General features: G+C 46.2%; 3 protein-coding genes across 30 annotated transcripts in view; 1 reads left to right on the top strand and 2 right to left on the bottom strand.

Moving 5' to 3' along the window:
* Positions 1 to 2927: 2927 nt before the first annotated feature.
* CFAP141 (cilia and flagella associated protein 141) lies at positions 2928 to 9362 on the bottom strand. Its single transcript, XM_045583369.1, has 4 exons — positions 9073 to 9362; positions 8686 to 8726; positions 6043 to 6172; positions 2928 to 3369 (listed from the first exon to the last, which is right to left on the bottom strand). The coding sequence occupies exons 1-4, from the start codon at positions 9103 to 9105 to the stop codon at positions 3268 to 3270; spliced, it is 306 nt and encodes a 101-aa protein (XP_045439325.1). The 5' UTR covers positions 9106 to 9362; the 3' UTR covers positions 2928 to 3267.
* A 151-nt stretch (positions 9363 to 9513) lies between these two features.
* On the bottom strand, positions 9514 to 22167 carry CUNH1orf43 (chromosome unknown C1orf43 homolog). 2 transcript variants are annotated; one of them, XM_036441769.2, is made up of 7 exons: positions 21884 to 22162; positions 21387 to 21488; positions 15258 to 15375; positions 15014 to 15067; positions 14229 to 14395; positions 14094 to 14152; positions 9514 to 10131 (listed from the first exon to the last, which is right to left on the bottom strand). In XM_036441769.2, the coding sequence occupies exons 1-7, from the start codon at positions 21947 to 21949 to the stop codon at positions 9936 to 9938; spliced, it is 762 nt and encodes a 253-aa protein (XP_036297662.1). In that variant the 5' UTR covers positions 21950 to 22162; the 3' UTR covers positions 9514 to 9935. The 2 variants fall into 2 exon arrangements, with proteins under 2 accessions (XP_036297662.1, XP_036297663.1); XM_036441770.2 differs by lacking the exon at positions 21387 to 21488 and having other exon boundaries at positions 21884 to 22167.
* The window catches only part of UBAP2L (ubiquitin associated protein 2 like), a 47402-nt gene continuing 45903 nt past the window's right edge, over positions 21732 to 23230 (top strand). For 11 of the 27 annotated variants that reach the window (XM_045583359.1, XM_045583355.1, XM_045583357.1 and 8 more), the window contains exon 1: positions 22388 to 22515. The gene's annotated coding sequence lies outside the window, so the exon portion shown is untranslated. Of the gene's footprint in view, positions 21790 to 22386; positions 22581 to 22861; positions 22946 to 23230 lie in introns of those variants that run through there. The other 16 variants (XM_045583360.1, XM_045583358.1, XM_045583354.1 and 13 more) reach the window with 5 other exon arrangements.

Here is a 23230-nt window from a genome sequence, read left to right as displayed (position 1 = left end):
CCCTCTCCCAGCGCCTTCGTTTCCCTCTGTTGTGTGTCATGGCCACCAGGCGAGGCTTTGTTCGCAGAGAGTACTCAGTGTGCAAACCCTCTGAAGTCCCTGCTCACGGTCAGCCCTCGGCCTTGAAATGCATGGTCCTGGGTTTGGGAGAATGGAGGCCTTTCTCCCAGTTCTCCCAAACACACGGAGCTCCTGATGAAGCCAAGTGCACGTCTGCATCCTGGTGTGATGGCCTTGCCTCCAAACAGACAACAGACACAGGCCCGTGGGTACCGAGAGGACCCCTGAGCCGGCTCCCAGTGGGAGGGGGCAGAGGTGCTGGAGCCCAGGCTCAAGCGGAGACGGCAGGAAGGGAGCGGCTTTGCTCCGTGCCCAGGGCTGTGCCAGGTGCTCACGGCCCAGATCCTCTCCCATCCTAGAAGAGGCGTGTCTTTGCTTCTTTCTCTTCCCTCCCTCTCTCTCTCCCTCCCTCGCTCCTTCCCCTCTCCTTCCCCTCACTGTCTGTAGCTTTGACTATAAAGTGCCATGATTTTTCCGTCTGGCTTATGCCGCCTGCCTCTCCTGGTAGATTTTGTTTTCCCTCGAAATGAAACCGATTCTGGTCTGCAAACCAGCAGGCTTCCTGCATTCGCTCTGTGAGGGGTGGCCCTGCCCGGCGCCTCCTGGTCCAAGTCCCCGATGCCACCCCACCTCCGTGGCAGCATCTCTCATCCCTGGGCCCCCATTCAGCACCCGGCACCCCCAGCGCTGCCCTGCAGCTCCAGGGACCTGCTGAGCCCGGAACCCCAGCCGGCCACCTGTTCCGCAGGTCCTGCCTGCAGCCCCAGGCCCTCAACCCAGCCTGGGAGGGGCGGCGGGGATGGGGGTTGACAGAGGGGTGCAGACACCAGGTGGGCACTCCGCCCCCACACCCGCCTCCCCTCTCCCCGGAGGAAATGCCGAGAGCACACAGTCTGTGCTGATATCAGCTCCTGGAGGGCTCAGCCTGGGCATGCGGCCACCAGTGGGTACCCGTCTCCAGGGTGGTAGGCAGAACAGGCCTCCCAGGGCAGCTGGGTGCCCACCTGGCCCCACAGCCATCCTTCAGCTCCCCCTTGCCCCTTCTGAAGGGGAGCCAGGTGTGGTTTCCGCCCAGCCCCGCTGCCTGTCTTGGGAGGCCGCATGGCGGTTGCCCTCTGCTGGCCAGTTCCTGTCACTGCAGAAAGTAAGAGTCACCCTGCCACCCAGTGCCCACTGGGAGCCCCCAGCACACCCTTCCATTCCACAGGCAGAACCAGGCCTGGGCGCCGCCCTCCGCTGGACTGGGAACCAGGTGGGTCTCTGCCGCTGACGTGTGTGGTCCCCGTGTTCGCGAACCCAGGAGGCTGGGGGCCCTCTGTGCCTGTGTAACTGCGGCTGTGTCACCAGAGGCCCCTTCAGGGCCCACGCTGGGACATGGCGGCCAGGACCTGTCCGCAGCCTCTAGGACTGGAGCCCTCTGCTCCTTCCTCACACGCTGCAGGGACATCCCGCCAGAGGGTCCTAGAGGGTAACTGGTGCATGAGACAGACTTTTGGGAAAAGCGAAGGAAAAGGTGTGAGTTTTGCAATGAAGACATAGATAGCCACATGGAGTTGAGGGCAGAAAAACATCAATATGAAGGATGAGTGACCAATTGTACGCAGATGGCAAAGCGAGAGAAAAGGAAAAAGTGTATGATGATGAATTACACCAGAGTGATTGTTCTGGCAACTGTGACTGCCTGCAAAATGGGGTCTCTCTATAGATATAAGAACAAGCTAATAGTTCTCAAACGGGAAGGGGAGGGAGATGGGAATTTTTTGGTGGGGTCTCTCCGGTTTGGGATGTCATTTGAATGTAAAGTGGATTTTTACCTACATTTGAATGTAAAGTAAGTTTCTTAGTGGCCTATTTATGCATATGATTCATCAGTACTTCTCAGTATTTTTTCAAATTTTAAATGTCTGTAGATTTAATGCTGTTTCTGGTCCCATATAGACTCCACAACTACTTATTTCCTTACATCCGTAGGCATTTGAGTTTGGAACCCTATCATTTGCAGAGGTGGGAATTGAGACCCAGAGGAAAGAGTCTTATCCCAAGGTCTCACAATCACTGGCTGACTCGAAACCTAAAACCCAGACCTCCTGATACTCAAGCACCACAGTGGCTGTGGATTAATAGCTACATTCAGGATTATCAAGTGTACAGAAAAATATTAGTGGAGTCCTGACTGGTTTTGCTCGTGGTTAGAACTTCAGCCCAAGCACCCAAGGGTCTTGGGTTCAATTCCAGTCAAGGGCAGATGCCTGGTTGCAGTTTCAATCTCTGACCCAGTGGATGTTCAGGAGGCTGCTTCTGCATGCTTGCCTGCTACCTGGGCATGTGCCCCGAATGGTAATCAAACCAGTAACCTTTTGGTGCATGGGATGTTGCTCAACGGAGCCCAATTAAGCCACACTGGCCAGGGTTTGTTTTTTTTTGTTAATCTTCACCTGAGGAGATATTTCCATTGACTTTTAGGGAGAGTGGAAAGGAGAGGGAAAGACAGAAACATCAATGTACGAGAGACATATTGATTGGTTACCTCCTGCATGAACTCTGACGAGGGCCTGGGCTGGGGAAGAGCCTGCAATCAAGGAACATGCCTTTGACTGGACCTGAACTCTGGAGCCTTTGGTCCGCAGGCCAAGCTCTATCCACTGAGCCAAACCAGCTAGGGCTGCACAGGGTTTTAATTTATTTTTTAGAGATGGGAAGGAAGTGGGGAGGGGGAGAGAGAAACATTAATTCATTGACTCTAGCAATGGTCCCCAACTGGAGATCAAATCTGCAAGCTGGGTATGTGCCCCAATCAGGAATCACACCCAGCACCTACTGGTGTATGGGATGCTCCAACCAACTGAGCCACGCTGGCCAGGAACTATGTTTGAAGCTTTAAAAGCTACCTTTATTTATTAAACCAAATCAGGATTCTTTCACATTGTCCATCTCTCCATCTTCCCTCCTCACCTTACATCCACATTACATCCCTCATTCTGACCACAAGGTGTCACTCTTGGTGCATTTTTTCTTTTTTTCAGTTCTTCATAGATGGTTTCCCAAATAGAACCAGGCGGTTGGGAGGCAAGAGTAGGAGCATCCCCTTCAGTTGTGGACAGATAACTAGATCCAGGTGTTCTGGGAAGGAAGTTCAAGGTGGCAGGAGCTTGACAAGAGTAGGTTAGTGGGCAGGATGAAAATGGAAGGACAGTGTTTCGGATGTCATCAGAATCTTTCCTTGTAAAAAGCTTTGCCCATCCGACTTAGTTCCTGCTGGTACTGCTGATGCTCCTTTTCAAACAGCTGGTGCAGGGCGGCCTGACGGACCTGGTGGGAAGGGCACAATAGAATATTGTCAACACAAGAAACATTCAAACCTATAGAGAATTTTCTAAAATATATTTTTATTGATTTCAGAGAGGAAGGGAGAGGGAGATAGACATATCAATGATGAGACAGAATGATTGGCTGCCTCCTACATGCCCCCCATCGGGGGACGAGCCCACTCCCAGGCATGTGCCCTCACTGGGAATCAAACCGTGACCTCCTGGTTCATAGGTCAAAGCTCAACCAGTGAGCCACACTGGCTGGGCTATAGAAAAATTTTTGTGAGTTTATTTGAGCCAAACTGTTGACAATTGCCAGAAAACAAAATCTCAATGGACTGAGAAAATGCTCCAGAGAATGGCAGTTTTGCATCTTATTTTACACATTACAATCAAAAGAGAAGACGTAAGTGGGTTATATGAAATTCATTGGTGATAGATTAGGGAGGCTGGAAAAGCAAAGCAGGGGTGAAGGAACCTTTGGGATTGGATAAAAAATTAAGTCAACTAGTAACTCAATAACAATGAGGAGATTTGTGGTCTCTACTTTGGTTCAGTAGCTGTCCATTGAGGGGTTCAGAAAAAGTAAATTATTTTGGCCTGGCCGATGTGGCTCAGTGGTTGAGCATTGTCCTATGAACCAAGAGGTCATGTTTCGATTCCCGGTCAGGGCACATGCCTGGGTTGAGGGCTTGATACTCAGTAGGGAGCTTCCAGGAGGCAGGCGATGAGTGATTCTCTCACCATTAATGTTTCTATTTCTCCCTTCCTCTAAAAAAACAAAAACAAAAAACTTTTAAGTGAATTATTTTGACATTCTAAAGGTATGTTATTGGCTGAAACCGGTTTGGCTCAGTGGTAGAGCGTCGGTCTTCGGACTGAAAGGTCCCGGGTTCGATTCTGGTCAAGGGCACGTACCTTGGTTGTGGGCACATTCCCAGTGGGGGGTGTGCAAGAGGCAGCTGGTCGATGTTTCTCTCTCATCGACATTTCTAACTCTCTATCCCTCTCAATTCCTCTAATGAGGACAAAATCAATAAAATATATTAAAAAAAATAAATAAAGGTATGTTATCGTAGATACAAAAAGACAATAGACAGACTTACCTAAGGTGAAAATTGATCTTTTTCAGGGAAGATTCTATTCTAGGACATGATCACCCACCATATACTTCTTTTAGTTAACAAGTGGGTTTTTTTTTTTTGTTTGTATGTTTGTTTTTTAATATATTTTATTTATTTTTTACAGAGAGGAAGGGAGAGAGATAGAGAGTTAGAAACGTCGATGAGAGAGAAACATCGACCAGCTGCCTCTTGCACACCCCTTACCGGAGATGTGCCTGCAACCAATGTACATGCCCTTGACCGGAATCGAACCTGGGACCTTTCAGTCCGCAGACCAACGCTCTACCGCTGAGCCAAACCGGTTTCGGCAACAAGTTCTGTTTTTTTTAATCCTTACCAGAGGTCATACTTAGAGAGAGGAAGGGGGAGAAAAACATCAACGAGAGAGAGAAATATCTATCAGTTGCCTTCCATATGTGCCCCCCATCAGGGATCAAACCCACAACCCAGGTACTGGCAACCTTTCAGTGCACAGGACAATGCTCAATTAACTGAGCCACTCCAGCGGGCTAGTTAAAAAGTTTTAATGTCAGACCATTCTTTGTGGTTCTTTTAAGTCTCTGCATTTGTAAGGCTGTGGCCCCTTTTCATCCACAGTGTGATGCTGTCCTCTGTTTACCCCCCTTTCTCATCTCATTCTCTCTCCCAGGTCGCTTTCCCGTTGTTCTATTATGTTCTCTTGGGTCTGGATTTAGCTGTGACATAAAGCTAGACAGGAGCACAGAGGCCAGCCCATTGAAGGAGAAGCCTATCTAATTTTTTTCCTCCAGGGTGAAACTCCATGTTCAGCAAATATTTGCTGAGAATATATCATGAACCAGGAACTCTGCTAGGCACTTGGGATACAAAGATGGTAACATGACAATTGGGGACCCCGGGGAGAGAGATTCTGAGAGACAGATGCTGGGCACTAAAGCAGTTTTGAGTCTCACCAGGATGAGAGGAGCAAGGGCTAGACTGAACTTTTGAACTCTGTAAGGCTCCATCTGCAGCTGAATGCAAAGAATCATTTAGGCCGAAACCCGTTTTTGGCTCAGTGGCTAGAGCGTCGGCCTGCGGACTGAAGGGTCCCGGGTTTGATTCCGGTCAAGGGCATGTACCTTGGTTGCGGGCACATCCCCGGTAGGGGGTGTGCAAGAGGCAGCTGATCTATGATTCTCTCTCATCGATGTTTCTAGCTCTCTATCCCTCTCTCTTCCTCTCTATAAAAAAATCAATATATTTTAAAAAATAAAATAAAATAAAGGGGGGAAAAAAGAATCATTTAGTAAAAAGGAGCTTAAGGCATTTAAGAGTTAACACGCTAAGCGCCCAGTCAGTTACTGGTGACTGACACTGTACTTTTCATCTGGAAGAGAAAACAGGCTGGCCGCTTAACATGGTAATGAGTTATGGCTCTGATGCAATAGTGAAAACCTCAGGAGAAAGTGATGGCAGGGTGAGTAATAGCGGAGTTGGTGAGTAATAGCGGAGATTAAGTGTTTGGGAATCTCAGTACGCAGAGCACAGAGAAGTGGATGAGACTTTAGGTCACCCTTGCTAGAACTCACCATCAATAGTTGCTTGTTGGCCATTGCCAACTCCTGTACCATGGACTCCTGAATCTTCAGAATAGCATAAGGGTTTCTCCTCTGGCTCAATGTTGTCTGCCACAGACAGAGAGTGTGTGCGTTTCGCCACCTGCCCAGGCATAGAGGTAGGGTTAGAGTTAGGAATGGAGACAAAAACCCCATCAATGTGTCTGTTTTTTTTGTTTGTTTGTTTGTTTGTTTTTTTCCTTTAGAGAGGAAGGGAGAGGGAGAGAGGATAGAAACATCAATAATAAGAAAGAATCATTGATCGGATGCCCCCTGCATGCCCCCTACTAGGGATCGAGCCTGCAACCCAGGCATGTGCCCTTGACTGGAATTAAACTTGGGACCCTTCAGTTTGTAGGCCAACGCTCTATCCACTGAGCCAAACCAACTAGGACCCCAGAGATTTTTTTAAAATTCAAGTATTTTGCCAAAGCCAGTTTGGCTCAATGGTAAAGTGTCAGTCTGCGGACTGAAAGGTCCCAGGTTAGATTCCGGTCAAGGGCATGTACGTTGGTTGTGGGCACATCCCCAGTGGGGGGTATGCAGGAGGCCGTTGATTGATGTTTCTCTCTCATCGACGTTTCTAGCTCTCTATCCCTCTCCCTTCCTCTCTGTAAAAAATCAATAAAATATATTTAAAATAAATAAAATAAAATTCAAGTATTTTTTACAGATTACTAGAAAATTAAATCCATACAGAAATATAGTGTGAGAGCTTCATTCTTTTGCTCCAGTCCTTCTCAACAAAGCTATCAATTTCTTGTGTATCTTTCCAGAAAATGTTTCTATCAGATACCAACAAGTACATCTCTCTCTCTTTTTTTTTTTTTTTAGAGGATCTGCTCATTTAAAATATATATATATTTTATTGATTTTTTACAGAGAGGAAGGGAGAGAGATAGAGAGCTAGAAATGTTGATGAGAGAGAAACATCGACCAGCTGCCTCTTGCACATCCCTTACCGAGGATGTGACTGCAACCAACATACATGCCCCTGACCAGAATCAAACCTGGGACCTTTCAGTCCGCAGACCGACGCTCTACCGCTGAGCCAAACCGGTTTCGGCCACAAGTACATCTTTTAATTTTTGATAAAAGCCTATTTATATAGGCAGCATGACTTAACAATTTGGACTTTTCATATCAGCACACAGAAGTTTTGCTTCAATCTGTTTAAAGGCTGCCTAGCATTTCTGTGTCATAATATACCTAGCTGGGTGGTTTCACCTTTTTCACTTTTACTGACTGATTTTAGAGAGGAAGGGGGAGGGAGAGAGAAGAAAGAAAAGAGAGAAGGAGGGAGGGAGAGAAGGAGGGAGAGAGAGAGAGGGAGGGAGGGCGAGAGAGAGAGAGAGAGAGAGAGAGAGAGAGAGAGAGAGAGAGAGATCAACTGGTTGCCTCCCACAGGGTCCAAACCTACAATCTGTTATGTGCCCTGACCAGGAGTCAAACCTGCCTCCTTTCGGTGCACAGGATGATGCTCCCACTGAGACACACTGCCCAGGACTGCGTACCCGTGCTTTTTAAAAAGTTCTTCCAGGTAAAGGAGAGATACAGCCTAGGCTTTTGAATCTTCTCACTCATTTAACAAATACTGCATACCTACCACATGATTAGTACAATGCCAGGCAACAAATACGTGCATTCTCCTTAAAATGTAAACAAAAATCCAGCTGGTGTGGCTCAGCAGTTGAGTGTGGACCCAGAAACCAAGAAGTCGCTGGTTCAATTCCTGGTTGGGGTACATGCCTGGGTTGCAGGCTTGATCTCCAGTGGGAGTGTGTGCAGGAGGCAGCCAATCAATGATGTTACTCTCTCATTGATGTTTCTACCTCTGTCCCTCTCTCTTCCTTTCTCTAAAAATCAATAAAAACGTTTAAAAAGTAAATAAAAATTAAAAATAAGATAACAAAAACTCCCATTTTCCTTTAGAGAATGATAAGGGACAATAAAAACCATTGTCTAAGCACTGGCTGGTGCTGCTCAATTGATTGGAGCATTGTTCCATACACCGAAAGGTTGTGGGTTTGAATCCCAGTCAGGGGACACAACTAAGGTGCAGGTTCCATCTCCAACCCGGGCACGTGTGAAAAGGCAAATGATTGATGTTTCTCTCTCACATCAACATTGCCCTCTCTCTCCCCTTCTCCCTAAAATATCAAGCATGGCCTCTACTGAGGATTAAAAACCAATCACCACTGTCTATTCAGCTTAATATAGTGGGCACTAGGAAGCTATCTCTGGCCCCCTTCACACCTGTTTAAATTTTTTTAAAAATGTTTTATTGATTTTACAAAGAGGAAGGGAGAGGGACAGTTAGAAACATCAAATATCAATGAGAAACATCGATCAGCTGCCTCCTGCACAGCCACACACACACAGAGACCCGCCGGGAACGAGCCCCCCATCAATCAATGCCCTTGACCAGAATCGAACCCGGGACCCTTCAGTCCACAGGCTGACGCTCTATCTACTGAGCCAAACTGGTTAGGGCCTGTTTTTTTTTTTCTTGATGAGCCTCCAGGAAGTGATCCAGAGCTGAGAGATGGCTCAGGGAGTACAGGAGGGTAAAAGGTTAAACTGAAGAGTAAGGGAAGGGATAGAAGCAGAGATTACCTTTCCAACATCTTCTTACGTATAAGGTTCCTGTGAAAACTCTGCAAGAAAAGGGAGTTCTGTTGGTCTGCTTTATATCTCCAGTTCCTCACCCCTACTACTGCTCTCGTGGGAGACACCTCGATCTCTTTAGAGAGGGGCCAATTTCCTAGGGGAGGCAGGAAGAAAGGTCTATTTCTTTCAGAACGGATCAAAGAGAATAGGTAGGAGTTGGTAGGACATACTATGTGCCAGGCATAGTATGTGTCAGATATAGTCTCCCACTTCTCTTGCTGTCCTTGTTATATCAAGGGCCTCTCTCATAAGGGCCACTCCTGCTAAGCTTATCTGGAAACCCCATCAAGGAAAATCCCCTCCACCCCAGCTTCTCCTTCCAACTCTGCATACCTTTTCAGTCTCAGGCAGGTCGTTGGTAGACATGTTTGTAGACTGTCTGATGTGGTCTTGGGAGACTGAGCAGGCTCTTTGTTTGATTCAGTAACCAAGGTTTCAGTAGTCATAGCAACATTTTTGCCTCCAACAATGACCCTACAGGTAGGAGTTGATTGGTCACCTGGCCTGATGCCTGAGACACCTGAAAGAATCCTGGTTCTTGTGTTCTATTAGTGACACAGGCAATTGTATGAGCAAGGACCAGAGTCCCAATTTTAAGATTTCTTCTGTTGGGATCCCAAGGAGTATCAGTATGGTCCCAAATCCAGGGTCCAGTCCTATCAATTCTCTGAAGGCAAATCCTCATGCCATATCCTGAGGCAGATGCAGAGAACATATCATATTCCTGTTTTACTAAAAGGCAACTGTAAATGAATGAATCATATACTTTATTGCTTGTTTATTTTATTAATTCATAAAGTCAGACCAGTGCATTGGTCTGACCACTCTTCCCCTGTCACCCCAACTCTCTCACCCTTGGGATTATAGACTAGAAAAAGGCAGATGAACTAAGATCAAAACCAAGTGAGGATTTTTAAGAAAGCTCTGACAGAAACATTAAAAAAAAACAAAACATCTTATTTCAATTCCAGAAATAAAGTGCTACCAAGAGAAAATAAAGTCTTAACTGATGTTCTGAAACTGGCCATAGGAAGGTTTGGAGAATGATTCTCTAAGCATGAGCTCGAAGAGCTGTGGACACGACCGGGAGCTTCCGCCCATCCAGCCTGGGCCTGCTGGTCCAGATGACCCGAGGGGCCCCCGGCAAGCACACTGCAGTCTCTCTGACTCCATCAGCAGCGAGTCCTTCAGCGCCGTCACAGAGTGCTCTCCAGAGTGTTATAGTTGTCCTTAAAGCTCTTCAATTCAAGGAAGTGCTTGGTACGTTTACTCTTCTGGCTGGAGGGAAGGTATGTCACCTGGATGGTTGTTGGAGAAACTTCAGGAGACTGGGTTAGGTCTTTGGCTGCTGACTGATGTTGTCGCTGGGAGCTCCCACTTCGTGCTTTGACCCTGAAGAACAGAGAGCAGGTCACAGACAGAATGAGGACTAACGAAAGAACAGAATTTGAGGTTCATCCATTCCATCAATGCAGTTATAGCACAAACAGTCTCTATCCTATTTTACAAACTAATTACCAAAATCCTACCTAGAAGCTTAGAAATAGCAGAGTAACCAATTTGCCCAACCTTTTCATCTCACTACCCTTAAGAAAACTTTTAATTCTGCTGAGTCACCTAATGTGTGTATGCTGCTAATATTCTCCCAGCCCAGAGAGAATCTCTTGAGAATGGAATATCAAATAATAAAAGTAGTCCTAGCTGGTTTGGCTCAGTAGATAGAGCATCAGCCTGAGATTGAAGGGTCACACAGGTTCAATTCCGGCCAACGGTACATGCCTGGATTGTGGGCTCAATCCCCAGTACGGGGCGTGTGAGAGAAAGCTGACCAATGATACTCATCATTGATACTTTCTCTCTCTCTCTCTTCCTCTCTGAAATCAATAAAAAAATATTTTTTAAAAATAGATAAAAGTAACGATTGAGTACTGATCACATTAGGACATTAAACTTGGCGATTGCCTAACACCTAATTTACTAACATCCCAATATTCCTACATTGTGGTATCATTTCATTTTGCAGGTTAGGAAATTGAGAGTCCATTAAGTAATTTGCTTGAGGTCACAAAGGTATTAAGTAAATGAAAGCTGGGATTCAAACCTAAGTCTGTCAGGTTTCAGAGCCTATACTATTTTCACTACATCCACTGAACTTTCTAGAAGCTAGAAATCAGAGACTAATTAAAAATTTTTTTACAGTAAACATAAAAGTTACTATTTTTTTATATTTAAATCTTAACTATTTTTTATAGAACCTTATTTTTTAGAGGAAGGAAGGGAGAGAGATCGAGAAATATCGACTTGAGAAACATGAATTGGTTGCTTCCCATACCTGCTCTGACTAGGACTGAACATACAGCTTAGATATGTGCCTCTGACCAGGAACTGAACCTGTGACCTTCCTGTGGACAGGACAGCAATCCAAACAAATGAGCCACTCTAGCCAGGGCCCCTAATAACTATTTTTAAATGTTTACAGTTTAGTAGTGCATTTACACTATTATGCAACTAATGTCCAGAATTTTTTTCATTTTGCAAAACCACCCTCAACTGTTTAACTCTCTATTCCCTTTCCTCCAGCCCCTGGGCGACCACCATTCTATCTTCTCTCTCTATTAATTTAACTACTGTAAGCATCTCAAGTAAGTGGAGTCATAAAATATTTGTCTTTCAAAAAAATTTTTTTGGACAGGCGTGCCTAACTTCTAAACCAAATGCCCTTTTCCATCCTTTGCACATGCTCATTTTCATTATCATTGCTAATAGTTTTTAGCAGGAACAAGATGATTTATTCTTAGGAACAGAGAAAAGACAGAATAGACATAACCCTTATCATTTCAGAAAGATCCATACTCAACACATCAGAAAACAGATGTATTCTTTCTTTTCATGCTAACTTTTTATTCTAGACTAGTGGCCCGGTGCACAAAATTCATGCACATAAAATGGAATTAAGTAGAGGAAATACTTTAATATTGCAATTTGACTTTTCTGCATAATAGAAGTGTCAGAGCTGAAAGGAAAGTAGTAAAATGTATATTAAAATAGTATATAAATTTGTTAACAAACATTAACAAAATGATATATTGTGTCACCAACAATGGCTTCTTTCGGTTTCAGAGATACTTTGTGCCAATAGTTGGCCTACAGACATATTCCCACCTCCCTGCTGTCAGGTGAATGGATTCCTGGCTGTCAGGGTGCTGACAGCAAGCTGACCAATGGCTGATTCTGTGAAGGATGGGGCTCCTGCCGCCCTGGTGTATGGGTCCTGCTGCAGGTGCCATGCTATGTGGGTCCTGGGTGTAGGTATCAGGCTCCCTCCTCCCTCCTGCCAGACTGTGGGGTGTGCTGTGGGAGCCAGAATCAAGTCCCTGCACAACTTGCAGGCCTCAAAATCACTTGAGACTCAGACCTGGCTGGCGCCACCCCCACTGGGCAAGACCCAGAACTGGCCGGCCGCACACCTGTCAAGCCTGGCCTCCCTGCAGCGTCACATCAGCGCTGGGCGGGGATGCAGGCAGGCAGGCAGTGCCACGCCCAGGACAGGGACACAGGCAGGCAGCCTTACTGCAGTGTTGGGTGGGGACACATGCAGGCACCAAGATGTGAACGCTGGGCAGGCCTGGGCACGCCTGTGCTGGGGGCAGAAGTCCTCACCCCCGTCCCCGCCCAGCAGCTCCTGCCTGTTGACCGGTTACCAGTTGTCACTGGGACATCATTAGTACCAATTAGCATATTCCCTCTTTATTATATAGATTGGCTTATCCTTTTTACCCTTTCATTTCAACACTAGAGGCCTGATGCATGAAATTTGTTCAAGGAGCTAGGCCCTCACAGCTCCGGCTTCATCGGGAAAATCATCCAGACAGTTCTGGATGTTCGGCTGTCCGGTCTAATTAGCATATTATGTTTTTATTATTATAGATTTGTATAAACAACATAATGAAACTATGTTAGTACATGTCTAAAACATTCCCAGAAAGTCACGATTCCTCTCCTATAACACAAATACTCATCAGCTGACTCTATAGTGATGTCCTATGCTTCAGAGAAAGTTACTAATGCTTAAAGAATAAAAATGGATGGCATTTAGCCGAAACCGGTTTGGCTCAGTGGTAGAGCGTCGGTCTGTGGACTGAAGGGCCCCAGGTTCGATTCCGGTCAAGGGCATGTGCATTGGTTGCGGGCACATCCCCGGTGGGGAATGTGCAAGAGGCAGCTGGTCGATGTTTCTCTCTCATCAACGTTTCTAGCTCTCTATCTCTCTCCCTTCCTCCTATCTGTAAAATATCAATAAAATATATTTTTTTAAAAATGGGTGGCATTTAAATCTTATTTTTTATCAGACCAAGGCACTGAAGGAGCACCCTGGGATCCTGGAAGAGAAGGCATCTCTGTGTTGAAAAACTCGATTCCTTTTCTTTCTTTCTTTTTTTTTTTTTTTAATATATTTTATTGATTTTTCACAGAGAGGAAGAGAGAGAGAGAGAGTGTTAGAAACATCGATGAGAGAGAATCATCGATCAGCTGCCTCTTGCACACCCTCTACTGGGGATGCGCCCGCAACCAAGGTACATGCCCTTGACCGGAATGGAACCTGGGACCCTTCAGTCCGCAGGCCGACACTCTATCCACTGAGCCAAACCGGTCCCGGCTCTTTTTTTTTTTTTTTTTTTAATTTTTTTTTAATATATATTTTATTGATTTTGTACAGAGAAGGAGAGAGATAGAGAGTTAGAAACATCGATGAGAGAGAATCATCGATCAGCTGCCTCTTGCACACCCCCTACTGGGGATATGCCCACAACCAAGGTACATGCCCTTGACCGGAATCGAACCTGGGTCCTTCAGTCCCCAAGCCGACGCTCTATCCATTGAGCCAAACCGGTTTCAGCTCGATTCCTTTTCATACCACTTAAAAAAAGAGGTGTACAGCCAAAACTGGTTTGGCTCAGTGGATAGAGCATCGCCCTGTGGACTCAAGGGTCCCAGGTTTGATTCCGGTCAGACGCATGTATCTTGGTTGCAGGCACATCCCCAGTGGGGGGTGTGCAGGAGGCAGATGATCAATGTTTCTAACTCACTCTCTCCCTTTCTCTCTGTAAAAAAATCAATAAAATATTTTTTTTAAAAAAAAAGAGGTATACAAAAGTAGAAGGTTCGCTTATTAGCTTGTCGAGGCTATTCTGCTTTGCAATGTGAGCGAGAAGCAGTGCTAATTGTCTAGGACCTGACAACTCTGTTTCCATGGGTTTTGTTCATATTGCTTTGTGAAGGCCATCTCACTGTGGAAACAGCCCAGCACACTATAAACAGACAGTCCCCTTCGACGTGTTCCCCTCTGCACTCACACTGTGGCCAGCTCACTCAGAGCCTCCTGGTAGCGCAGGTACTCTCTCTGGCCGAAGACCTGCGGGAAAAGGAAGAAGAGTGAGCACCCTGTAGTGTGGGGTCCCTTTAGCTCCCTCAGGTGGCACCCCGCTTACCCCTGTCCCGTAGCGGGCCGTCTCGTAGCCATCCAGCAGGGTGTCGATGAGGGGCTTGCGCACGCCCTTGAACGGAGTGCTAGTGTTCCGAAGATCCAGCAGGTAGGAGCGGAAATTCTTGCCCATTAAGGAGCGGGGATGCCGGCCTTCAGCATGGAATGGGATTTCTGAGGAGACAAATGATAGCACAGTGCTACCCCTCCTCCCACTTGTTACTCTTTCTAGTTCATTTCCCAAACTCAGAAGTGGGTCCAATGAATGAGCTGGAGGGAAGTTCTAAAGAATTAAGAAGACCAGAGGTATAGAGGTGTGTCAGAGTTGTCATTTGGTGATGGCAACACAACTGTAAGCTACACCAATGATACACACGATCGTCACCCTCCTATTTATTCCCCTACATGCCTACCCTGGCTTTAAGACATAAATTATGTTTTAGTAGAGACAAAGTATATATGATGATGGTTATAGAATTTTAAAAGTTAAAGAATAATCTATCTGGTTCTTAGCAAAAGAGCTTGTCTTTTGCGGAAAACAAGCAAATTACCACACCCAGTTCACGAAACTTAAGGTCTAAAAAACAAAACAAATTCAGACTCTTTGGAGAAGAAATAATTGTCTAAGGCATTTTCTGATGCAAAAGTCACCCAATACCCAAAACTCTAGGAAAATTCCTAACCAGAGATAGTGCAGAAAGGATAAATTCTAACATCCATAAAGTGGATCCCTCCTCCTCTTCCCTAAATGAGTTTCAGGATTCCGAATGGCCCCTGTCAAGCAGCCCTTACCAGAGGCACGGATGGCATCTAGAGCTTTCATCCGGTACAAATAGTTGTAACAACCTGCTGAAAAAGAGAGCGGTCTCAGACATAACTGCAAGCTAAGAAACTGCCTTCCACAGGTCATATGCCCAGGAACATAGAACCCACGGCTGCTGGTTTTGCCAGCAGCTATGTTACAATTCTGGGAGCAAAGGAATTCTGAAATTGTAGGATCCCCCACTGAAGTCTTCTCCAAGAGGGTGCCACGCACTCTGATTTCCCGGGGTGTCCAGCTGTAGGAGTCTTGCATCATCATCTGCAAGGAGCTGAGGTTCATACTTGATATCCTGAACCCTGGATAGTCGAATATCAATCTCCTCTTTTAAGTCCTGTTCATAGAGAAAAGAATACACAATCACTTACCCTGCACTATGCTTTCCATTAATCTGGAAATGGAGCAGAGCAAATGAGCAACTAAGATGACAGAAGCAGAAAAAATGCTCATTTGGCTAATGACATTGCAAGGTAAGATTCAAAAATTTAATGATGGTCTCTCTTTGCCCTTGTCAGTGTAGCTTAGTTGGTGGTTCAATTCATGTCAGGGCACATACCTAGGTGTGGGTTTGATCCCTGGTTGGGGCATGTACAGGAGACAACTGATCGGTCTCTCTCTCTCCTCCTTCCCCTCTATAAAAATAACATGTTCTCTGGTGAGGAATAATAATAAAGAATGGTCTCTCCTTATCAGTGAACTGTGTGCAGGCTGCTTGGTCGGTGGCAGCAGCAGGCAATGTCTCTGCACCGTGAGCTGCTTCAGGCCTGAGGAGCATCATACCCTTCACCCTCAAGTACCGCGTCTTCCTCAAAACTTAAAAAAGAGCCCAGCTGGCATGGTTCAGTGGTTGAGCATTGATCTATGAACCAGGAGGTTGTGATTCCATTTCCGGTCAGGGCACATGCCTGCGTTGCAGGCTCGATCCACAATGTGGAATGTTCAGGAGGCAGCCGCTATATATAAAAGAGAGAGAGAAATTAAAAAGGACAGCTGTGGCTGTTGTAGCTCGGTTGGGCACTGTCCCATGCAATGGAAGATATGACAGTTCAATTTCTGATCAGGGTACATGCCTGGGTAGAGGGCATGTAGCAGGAAGCAGATGGTTAATGCTTTCACATTGATGTTTTTCTCTCACCCTCTCACTCTAATTAAAAAAAAAAAAGACAATAAATATCTCCATTTCATGATATTCCAATTTATACAGGTAAGGATGTATTTCATATAGTAGTTCAAGTACCACACTGGTCTAATGGAGATTACTACCAAGGACCATTCAAAACCAACTAAACAAGAGGTGAAAAAAGGAAAATTCCATTTTGTTGCAAATTTGTACCCTTATAAACAATATATCTGGCACTATGGTGCCATCCCTCACACTAAGGAAGACCCAGGACACAATGATGAACATACAGCATTTAAAAGAGACCCAATCAGTCGAAATCGGTCTGGCTCAGTGGATAGAGCTTCAGCCTGTGTACTGAAAGGTCCCGGGTTCGATTCTGGTCAAGGGCATGTACCTGGGTTGCAGACACAACCCCATGGGAGGTGTGCAAGAGGCAACTGATCGATGATTCTCTCTCATCGACGTTTCTAACTCTCTATCCCTCTCCTTTCCTCTCTGTAAAAAATCAATAAAATATATATTTATTGATAAAAATAAATAAATAAGAGACCCAATCGATATCTGTGAAACTGGAAGCAAGATGTGCAAGAGGTGAAATAAATAAAAGTACTCATGACCATTGGAGAGTGTTAAGTGAGAAAGAAAATCAATGGAAAGGAATCAGCTGCATAATTATCACAATCTAAGAGCCCGCTCAAGTGTGAGCCTCATCTTGCCAAAGCCATTGTGCATGCTTTACTACTGCCACATGAATCTGTCTGTATAATACTAGCATATCATATCATAAGTGGTTCCATCACCAGAAAACATAAGGAAATTTCTCTGAATACAGGTGATATCTTATTCATCTGGAAGTATCAGATACAAAAGCAAAGGGCTTTTCTTTTTTTGTTGTTAATCATCACTGGAAGGTATTTTTTCCAAAGATTTGAGAGAGAGAGAGAGAGAGAGAGAGAGAGAGGGGGGGGGGGAGGGAAATATTGATGTGAGACAGCCACATCAATTGGCTGCCTCCTAAACAAGTCCAATCCTAGACGGAAAACCTGCAACCCAGGTACTTGCTGTTAACCAGAATCAAACCTGCGACCCTCTGCTTCCTTGGCCAATGCTCTAACCACTGTAGAATACTGACCAGGACAGAAAAAATGCTTTTTGAATTAGTCTTTCAAAATTTTATTTATTTATTGTTTTTTAAAATATATTTTTTTATTGATTTTTTACAGAGAGGAAGAGAGAGCGAGAGAGCTAGAAACCTCAATGAGAGGGAAACATCTATCAGCTGCCTCCTGCACACCCCCCACTGGGGATGTGCCCGCAACCAAGGTACATGCCCTTGACTGGAATCGAACCTGGGACCTTTCAGTTCTCAAGCTGACGCTCTATTCACTGAGCCAAACCAGTTTTGGCTCGTCTTTCAAAATTTTAAATAACCGTTATTGAGGGTGAATTTACATGCAACAAAATGCAACCATTTTAAGTGTGTAGGTGGATGAGTTTTGACAAACGAATATACCCAATCAAGATATAGAACATGCCCTGGCTGGTGAGGCTGTTGGTTAGAGCATTGTCCTGTGTGCACCAGACGATTATGGGTTCCATTCCTGGTCAAGGCACATACAACTGGTTCAATCCTATCGGGGCACGTACTGCAGACAAATCAACCAATCAATATTTCTCTCCCTCTACCTTTCTCTCAAACCGATAAAAAATAATAAATGGAGTGGAATCATTTGGTACCTATTTTTTTGTGAATGGCTTTTTCACTCAGGATGTTTTCAAGATTCATTCATGTTTACGACTTACGTTCACAAATACTTTGGAGATTCATTTGTGTTCATATATTTACCTTCAGTTTATTTTCATTTTCTACAGTATTCCAGAATACAACTAAATAATTATACTAGTGACCTGGTGCATAGATTTGTGCACATTGAAAGTAATTAGAATATTTTAATATTGCTATTTGCCCTTTCTCTTGAATAGAAGTATCACCCAAATTCATGATCAACAATGATAGATCAAAACACACGTAAGATTGGCGGCAGCGAGAGCTTTATATGTATCACACATGCTCAAGTCAGCAAGTAAACAAACTTGCTTAATTTGACCTGCTTTCTGATTTAGCTAAACTTTTTCCAGCCCAGTGAGGCACCCCAACTTGTCTTTCAGGTAACTGTCTGCCACACAGCAGTAAATATCAACATGAGGCAGATTATTATTGTAGATCATGCAAGGAAAACAAAGGGTAAAATATTTAACCGTAGCAGTGTTTGATTATATTTTGCACAGTGAAAAAATCTGAAGTCATTTTCAAGGTCCACCATTTCTTACTTCTTTTCAGTCAGGTCGTTTCTAAACTTTCTCTAGATCTCCGTTTTCCAGCTAATGAAAAGAAAATAGGATTCCACTGAGTCTCTTATCTATCTACTCCAGGACTTCTGTGAGAATCAAATGAAACGAAACACAGGAAAATGCTTCACAGACATTTGAAGTGTAAAATGTTTGCACCTGGCTATAAAGCACGTCATGTTCCTGGACTGAAGAAACCCCAAGGAGACTAATCACTAGGGAGAGGAAGCCAGTCGTTGCTACGTGACATCATTACCCAGCACCCACAGCAACCATTTCCGGGATGGGCTGTGGGCTGCATTTTGTGCCATGGAGTCTTGGCAGCGCTGATTGTGATTTGGTGGGCTGTTGCTCAGGGGTGGTGGTGAGGCCTATGTCCCACTTGGGGGAAACTGAGTGTTGCTTTGTCAGCACCAGGTCCAAGGTGCCATTTCTTTGTAAATGGCCAGTGTGTGTCATTGTAGTTCCTGCATTGAGTGTCTGCCCCCCTGGTAGTCAGTACATATTTTAGCAACCGGTCAGATAGACATTTAGCATATTAGCCTTTTATATATACAGGTAGCCATTCTCAGTAGACATTTGGATTAACAATTCCTCCCACCCAGGGGCAATTATAAGATATGTACACATATAATACCTTAATAAATAAATGAAGGAAAAATTCCTCCCACCCAATTGGCATGGTTCAATGGTTGAGTGCAGACCTATGAACCAGGAAGTCATGGTTCAATTCCCAGTTGAGGCACTCTGGTTGCAGGCTGCATTCCCAGTGGGGAGTGTGCAGGAGGCAGCTGATCATTGATGTTTTTTTAAAAATATATATTTTATTGATTTTTTAAATATTTTTTTAAAAATATATTTTATTGATTTTTACAGAGAGGAAAGGAGAGAGATAGAGAGCCAGAAACATTGATGAGAGAGAAACAATGACCAGCTGCCTCTTGCACATCCACCACTGGGGATGTGCCCGCAACCAATGTACATGCCCCTGACTGGAATCGAACCCGGGACCTCTCAGTCTGCAGACCAACGCTCTACCACTGAGCCAAACCGGTTTCAGCATTTTTATTGATTTTTTATAGAGGAAGGGAGAGGGAGAGCTAGAAACATTAAGAAACATCGACCAGCTGCCTCCTGCACACCTCCCACTGGGGATGTGCCCGCAACCAAGGTACAAGCCCTTGAGCGGAATAGAACCTGGGGCATTTTAGTCTGAAGGCCAACACTCTATCCACTTAGCCAAACCAGTTAGGGCTAGATAGTCAAAATTTTGATTGGCTCATGATATACTGGAAGCCAATCTTAACCCTCTTATGGAGCAGGCATTTGGGGACCTACGGGAATGTTAAAGGAGCTCTGTTGACATTTCAGGCCATGACATCTTTCTTGAGGTTTTCCATAAAATATATAAGCGAAGAATAAGGAGGGCAGGGTTGACAGCACTAGTTAATGAAAGAACTTTGGTGTAGGACTGAGAGTTGCGTACTAGCTCTAGCTCTCCCAACTAACCTGCTTTTCACTTAAAATGAGTTGAGTACCTAGGATGTGTAGATCCTGACTTTACAGTGGTGACCAAAACTGGTATGGGCCTGCATTCTTGAAGCTTAAAGTTTAATGGAAGAGAGAAGCATTAAACACATAGAAAATTAAGCATAAAAGAAAATTAGTGGTAAAATGCTATCTAGAAAAAAAATATCAGGGGACTATGAGAAAACAAAGAGGAAAACCTATTTTAAATACATAATAAGCACTCCTCGTGGGAGGAAATGGTATTTAAATTAAGATCTAAAGAACAACTGAGTTAGTCAAGTGAAGACCAACAGATTATTCTAGATCACAGTAACAGCACATGGAAAAGTGGAAAATTCAACCACTGTAGCTGGGTTCCAGTGATCAAGGGAGAACCATACAAAAAGAGGTTGGTAAGGGCAAGAGGTGTCTTTTTACTCAGGAGTGGAAGGCAGAAACAGCAGGATGGGTGGTGGTAGGTTATCAAGAGTTCTGACTTAAGATATGTTAGGTGTGACATGCCTATAAGATATCTAAGTGTTAGGTAGGCAGTTGGATATGCAAGCATGGAACTCAGGAAAGAGGTCTGGGATAGAGATAAAATTTCATCAGTAGATAAATAACTATGCCAAGGAAAAGGAAGGCAATCACTGAAGAAGTGGTTACTCACTTTCTAAAATGCCTTTGGGTAGTAAACTATTTCATTTTATTTGGTTTCACCTTTTAAAAAAAATATATATTTTATTGATTTTTTTACAGAGGAAGGGAGAGGGATAGAGAGTTAGAAACATCAATGAGAGAGAAACATTGATCAGCTGTCTCCTGCACAGTCCCCACTGGGGATGTGCCTGAAACCAAGGTACATGCTCTTGACGGGAATAAAACTCAGGACCCTTCGCTCCACAGGCTGACACTCTATCCACTTAGGTTTGGTTTCGCTTTCTAAGGTGAGTGTTGGAACTAGATGATTTATGGAGCCCTTATAAATCTAAAGTTCTGCAGAGGCACCTCTTATTTTAACCACCCTACCCCCATCCTAAAACAAAATAAAATAAAATAAAAACACACAAACAGAAAACAATGGGTAGTTTAATTTGAATTGGGAGGTATCTTAACACAAAAGTTGGGAATTTTAACCCAAGCCCTTCAATTCTGCAGATGCAGAAAATGAAGTTCCTGAAGCCACAGCAGAGAGCAGGTAGACCAGCCCCCACAGACAGCTATTGCTCAGTCTAACAAGGTAACGTGGGTAACGGGACAAGAACACGAGGGACTTGAAAGTCATTTCTAAAAGCAAATGTCATTTCATTCTGGGCCCTAAGAGATCTGGAAAACCAGGCCTATCTAGTGCCTTAAGGACCTACCTTGGGAGCATTGTGTCCCACAGGGACGTGAGGTCCCCTTCGGGATTTCATTGCAAAGCGCATGATTTGCCTCTTCACAAAAATAAATAGCAGCACAAACACCTGTCCAAAAGATATGAGCGAAGAGTCTTTAAGTGGAAAAAAAAAAAAAGTGGCAAGAATAAAAGGCAAGCTTTCACTTCAAATCCCCATTCAGGCTCTCTGGGGGGTGTAACGGGACAGCAAGGCCATCATAGAAGGGGTGGATAACAGGAAGCCGGCAGCGTGTGTGTGTGTGTGTACGCGCCTGTTTTAGGGTTCAGAGGGAGGGTTCTTGGCCAGGGGCGGGGCGGGGCATTCCAGGTCCGTGACTTATGCCCCCAGATACTCCTGGGATACGAGTCAAAACCCAGAAAAAGTGCAGGTGAGTGGATGGAGAATGAAGACAAGGGTTGCTCACGCGGAGGGGCTCTCCTAGGTCACACGCAACAGCAGGAATAGGGGTCGGGAAAGCTCACCAGGCTCCCGTAGGCCATCACCAGCACGACATTCACCCCCGACAGCCAGTTACTGCTGGACGCCATGGCCTCCCCACCCCGCGCAGAACCGCTCCGGTTTACCCCGCTGCCCCGCCTCCGTCAGCCCGGGCTCCTCCGAGGCAACGGCACCTGGGTGCTCTGAAACCCCCCGGCCATTTCCTTACGCGGGAAGACCAAGGATGACCCGGCCAGAAAACATGGCGGATGGGAGGGAGGCTGGTAAAGAAGAACGACACCTTCCCACCTCCCCCAACACGTGACTCGGGGCGCGCAAAGGCTGCCGGGAGCGGTGGAAGCGGAGACGCGGAACTACGCTAGGAAGAGGAAGCGGAGGCCACCTGTGCGTCACGTGGAGGGGGCGTGGCCTGCGTGGAGGAGGCGGGGGGTAGGGGGGAAAAGAGGTTCTCGTGGCATGGCGACGCGCGCACGCACGCTTGCGTGCGCGTCCCTTCTGCGTCACGTGCTGGGAGACGCAGGAAGGCAAGTGGGAGGGGCAAGGCGCGAGAGCGAGCGCGAGAGGGAAAAGGAGGGATGGGGGCGGGGAGGAGGGAACCTTATATCACGTGACAGGGGCGGCGCGGCCCGGGGGTGTCAGTGTGGAGGAGACTGAGGTAAAGTTGGGAGCGCAGCGGCGTTGGCGGCGGCGGCGGCGGCAGCGGCAGCGCGGCGGGGCTGGGTATTGTCCGCGGCCCCTTTAAATCCGCGATCCCCCTTTTATCCTCCTTTCTCTCCTACCCCCGCCGTGTTCCCCTCCCTTGGTAGGGCCCCCACCCACCCCCCGCATCGTGTGTTCCCCCACTGTAAACCCCCCTCCCCCCAAGTCGTGAGAGCCCTGGCTACCCTCCGAGTCGGCCGCCGGAGGTTTTGTTTATGGTTGGGTTCGCGGCCTAGTGGGCCTCACCAGAGCCGGGGCCTCGATTTGGGAGCGTGGCCGGGGCGGGGCTTGGGGCAGCCGGAGGGGGGGGTATGCGGCTAGAGCCTGAGGTGGGGGAGAGCGAGAAAGAGCGCGAGCGAGCGAGCGAGCCCTGGGCCCCGCCTGAGGTACGGCCCTCTCTGCCCCTGCCGGTGCCCGCGGAGAAGACGAGCGGGCCTCCTCCCTTTCCAGCCCGCTGTGGGCCTCTTCCGATCCGGGTCCGGCCTGGTTTGGGGGTGGCGGAGGGGAGGGAGGGAGGGCGATGGGGTGGAGCTGCCCCAAACTCGCTCATGTGGTCCTCCGTGTGGCGTGCGGGGGATCAAATTGTTCCGGGTGGGAGGGGAGGCGATGTGGCGCTGCCGAGCGGGGTGAGCCTTTTCATCCTTAACGCGTGGGCTTGCGTCCCCCCTCCG

Source organism: Pipistrellus kuhlii, unplaced genomic scaffold, assembly GCF_014108245.1.
Source record: "Pipistrellus kuhlii isolate mPipKuh1 unplaced genomic scaffold, mPipKuh1.p scaffold_m20_p_18, whole genome shotgun sequence".
In the NCBI taxonomy this organism is placed as follows: Eukaryota; Metazoa; Chordata; class Mammalia; order Chiroptera; family Vespertilionidae; genus Pipistrellus; species Pipistrellus kuhlii.
This window is presented reverse-complemented; position numbering and strand designations above follow the sequence as displayed.

Excerpts from the sequence above, each read along its gene's own strand:
- CUNH1orf43 (XM_036441769.2), bottom strand. The coding sequence starts at position 21,949 with ATGGCGTCCAGCAGTAACTGGCTGTCGGGGGTGAATGTCGTGCTGGTG. Across the intron at positions 15,068-15,257 it reads GGACACCCCGGGAAATCAGA|GTTGTTACAACTATTTGTAC; the intron begins GTGCGTGGCACC and ends CTTTTTCAGCAG. Across the intron at positions 14,396-15,013 it reads AGATGCCATCCGTGCCTCTG|AAATCCCATTCCATGCTGAA; the intron begins GTAAGGGCTGCT and ends TTGTCTCCTCAG.
- CFAP141 (XM_045583369.1), bottom strand. The coding sequence starts at position 9,105 with ATGTCTACCAACGACCTGCCTGAGACTGAAAAG. Across the intron at positions 8,727-9,072 it reads ACCTGCCTGAGACTGAAAAG|AGTTTTCACAGGAACCTTAT; the intron begins GTATGCAGAGTT and ends CTTTTCTTGCAG. Across the intron at positions 6,173-8,685 it reads CGTAAGAAGATGTTGGAAAG|GTGGCGAAACGCACACACTC; the intron begins GTAATCTCTGCT and ends ATGCCTGGGCAG.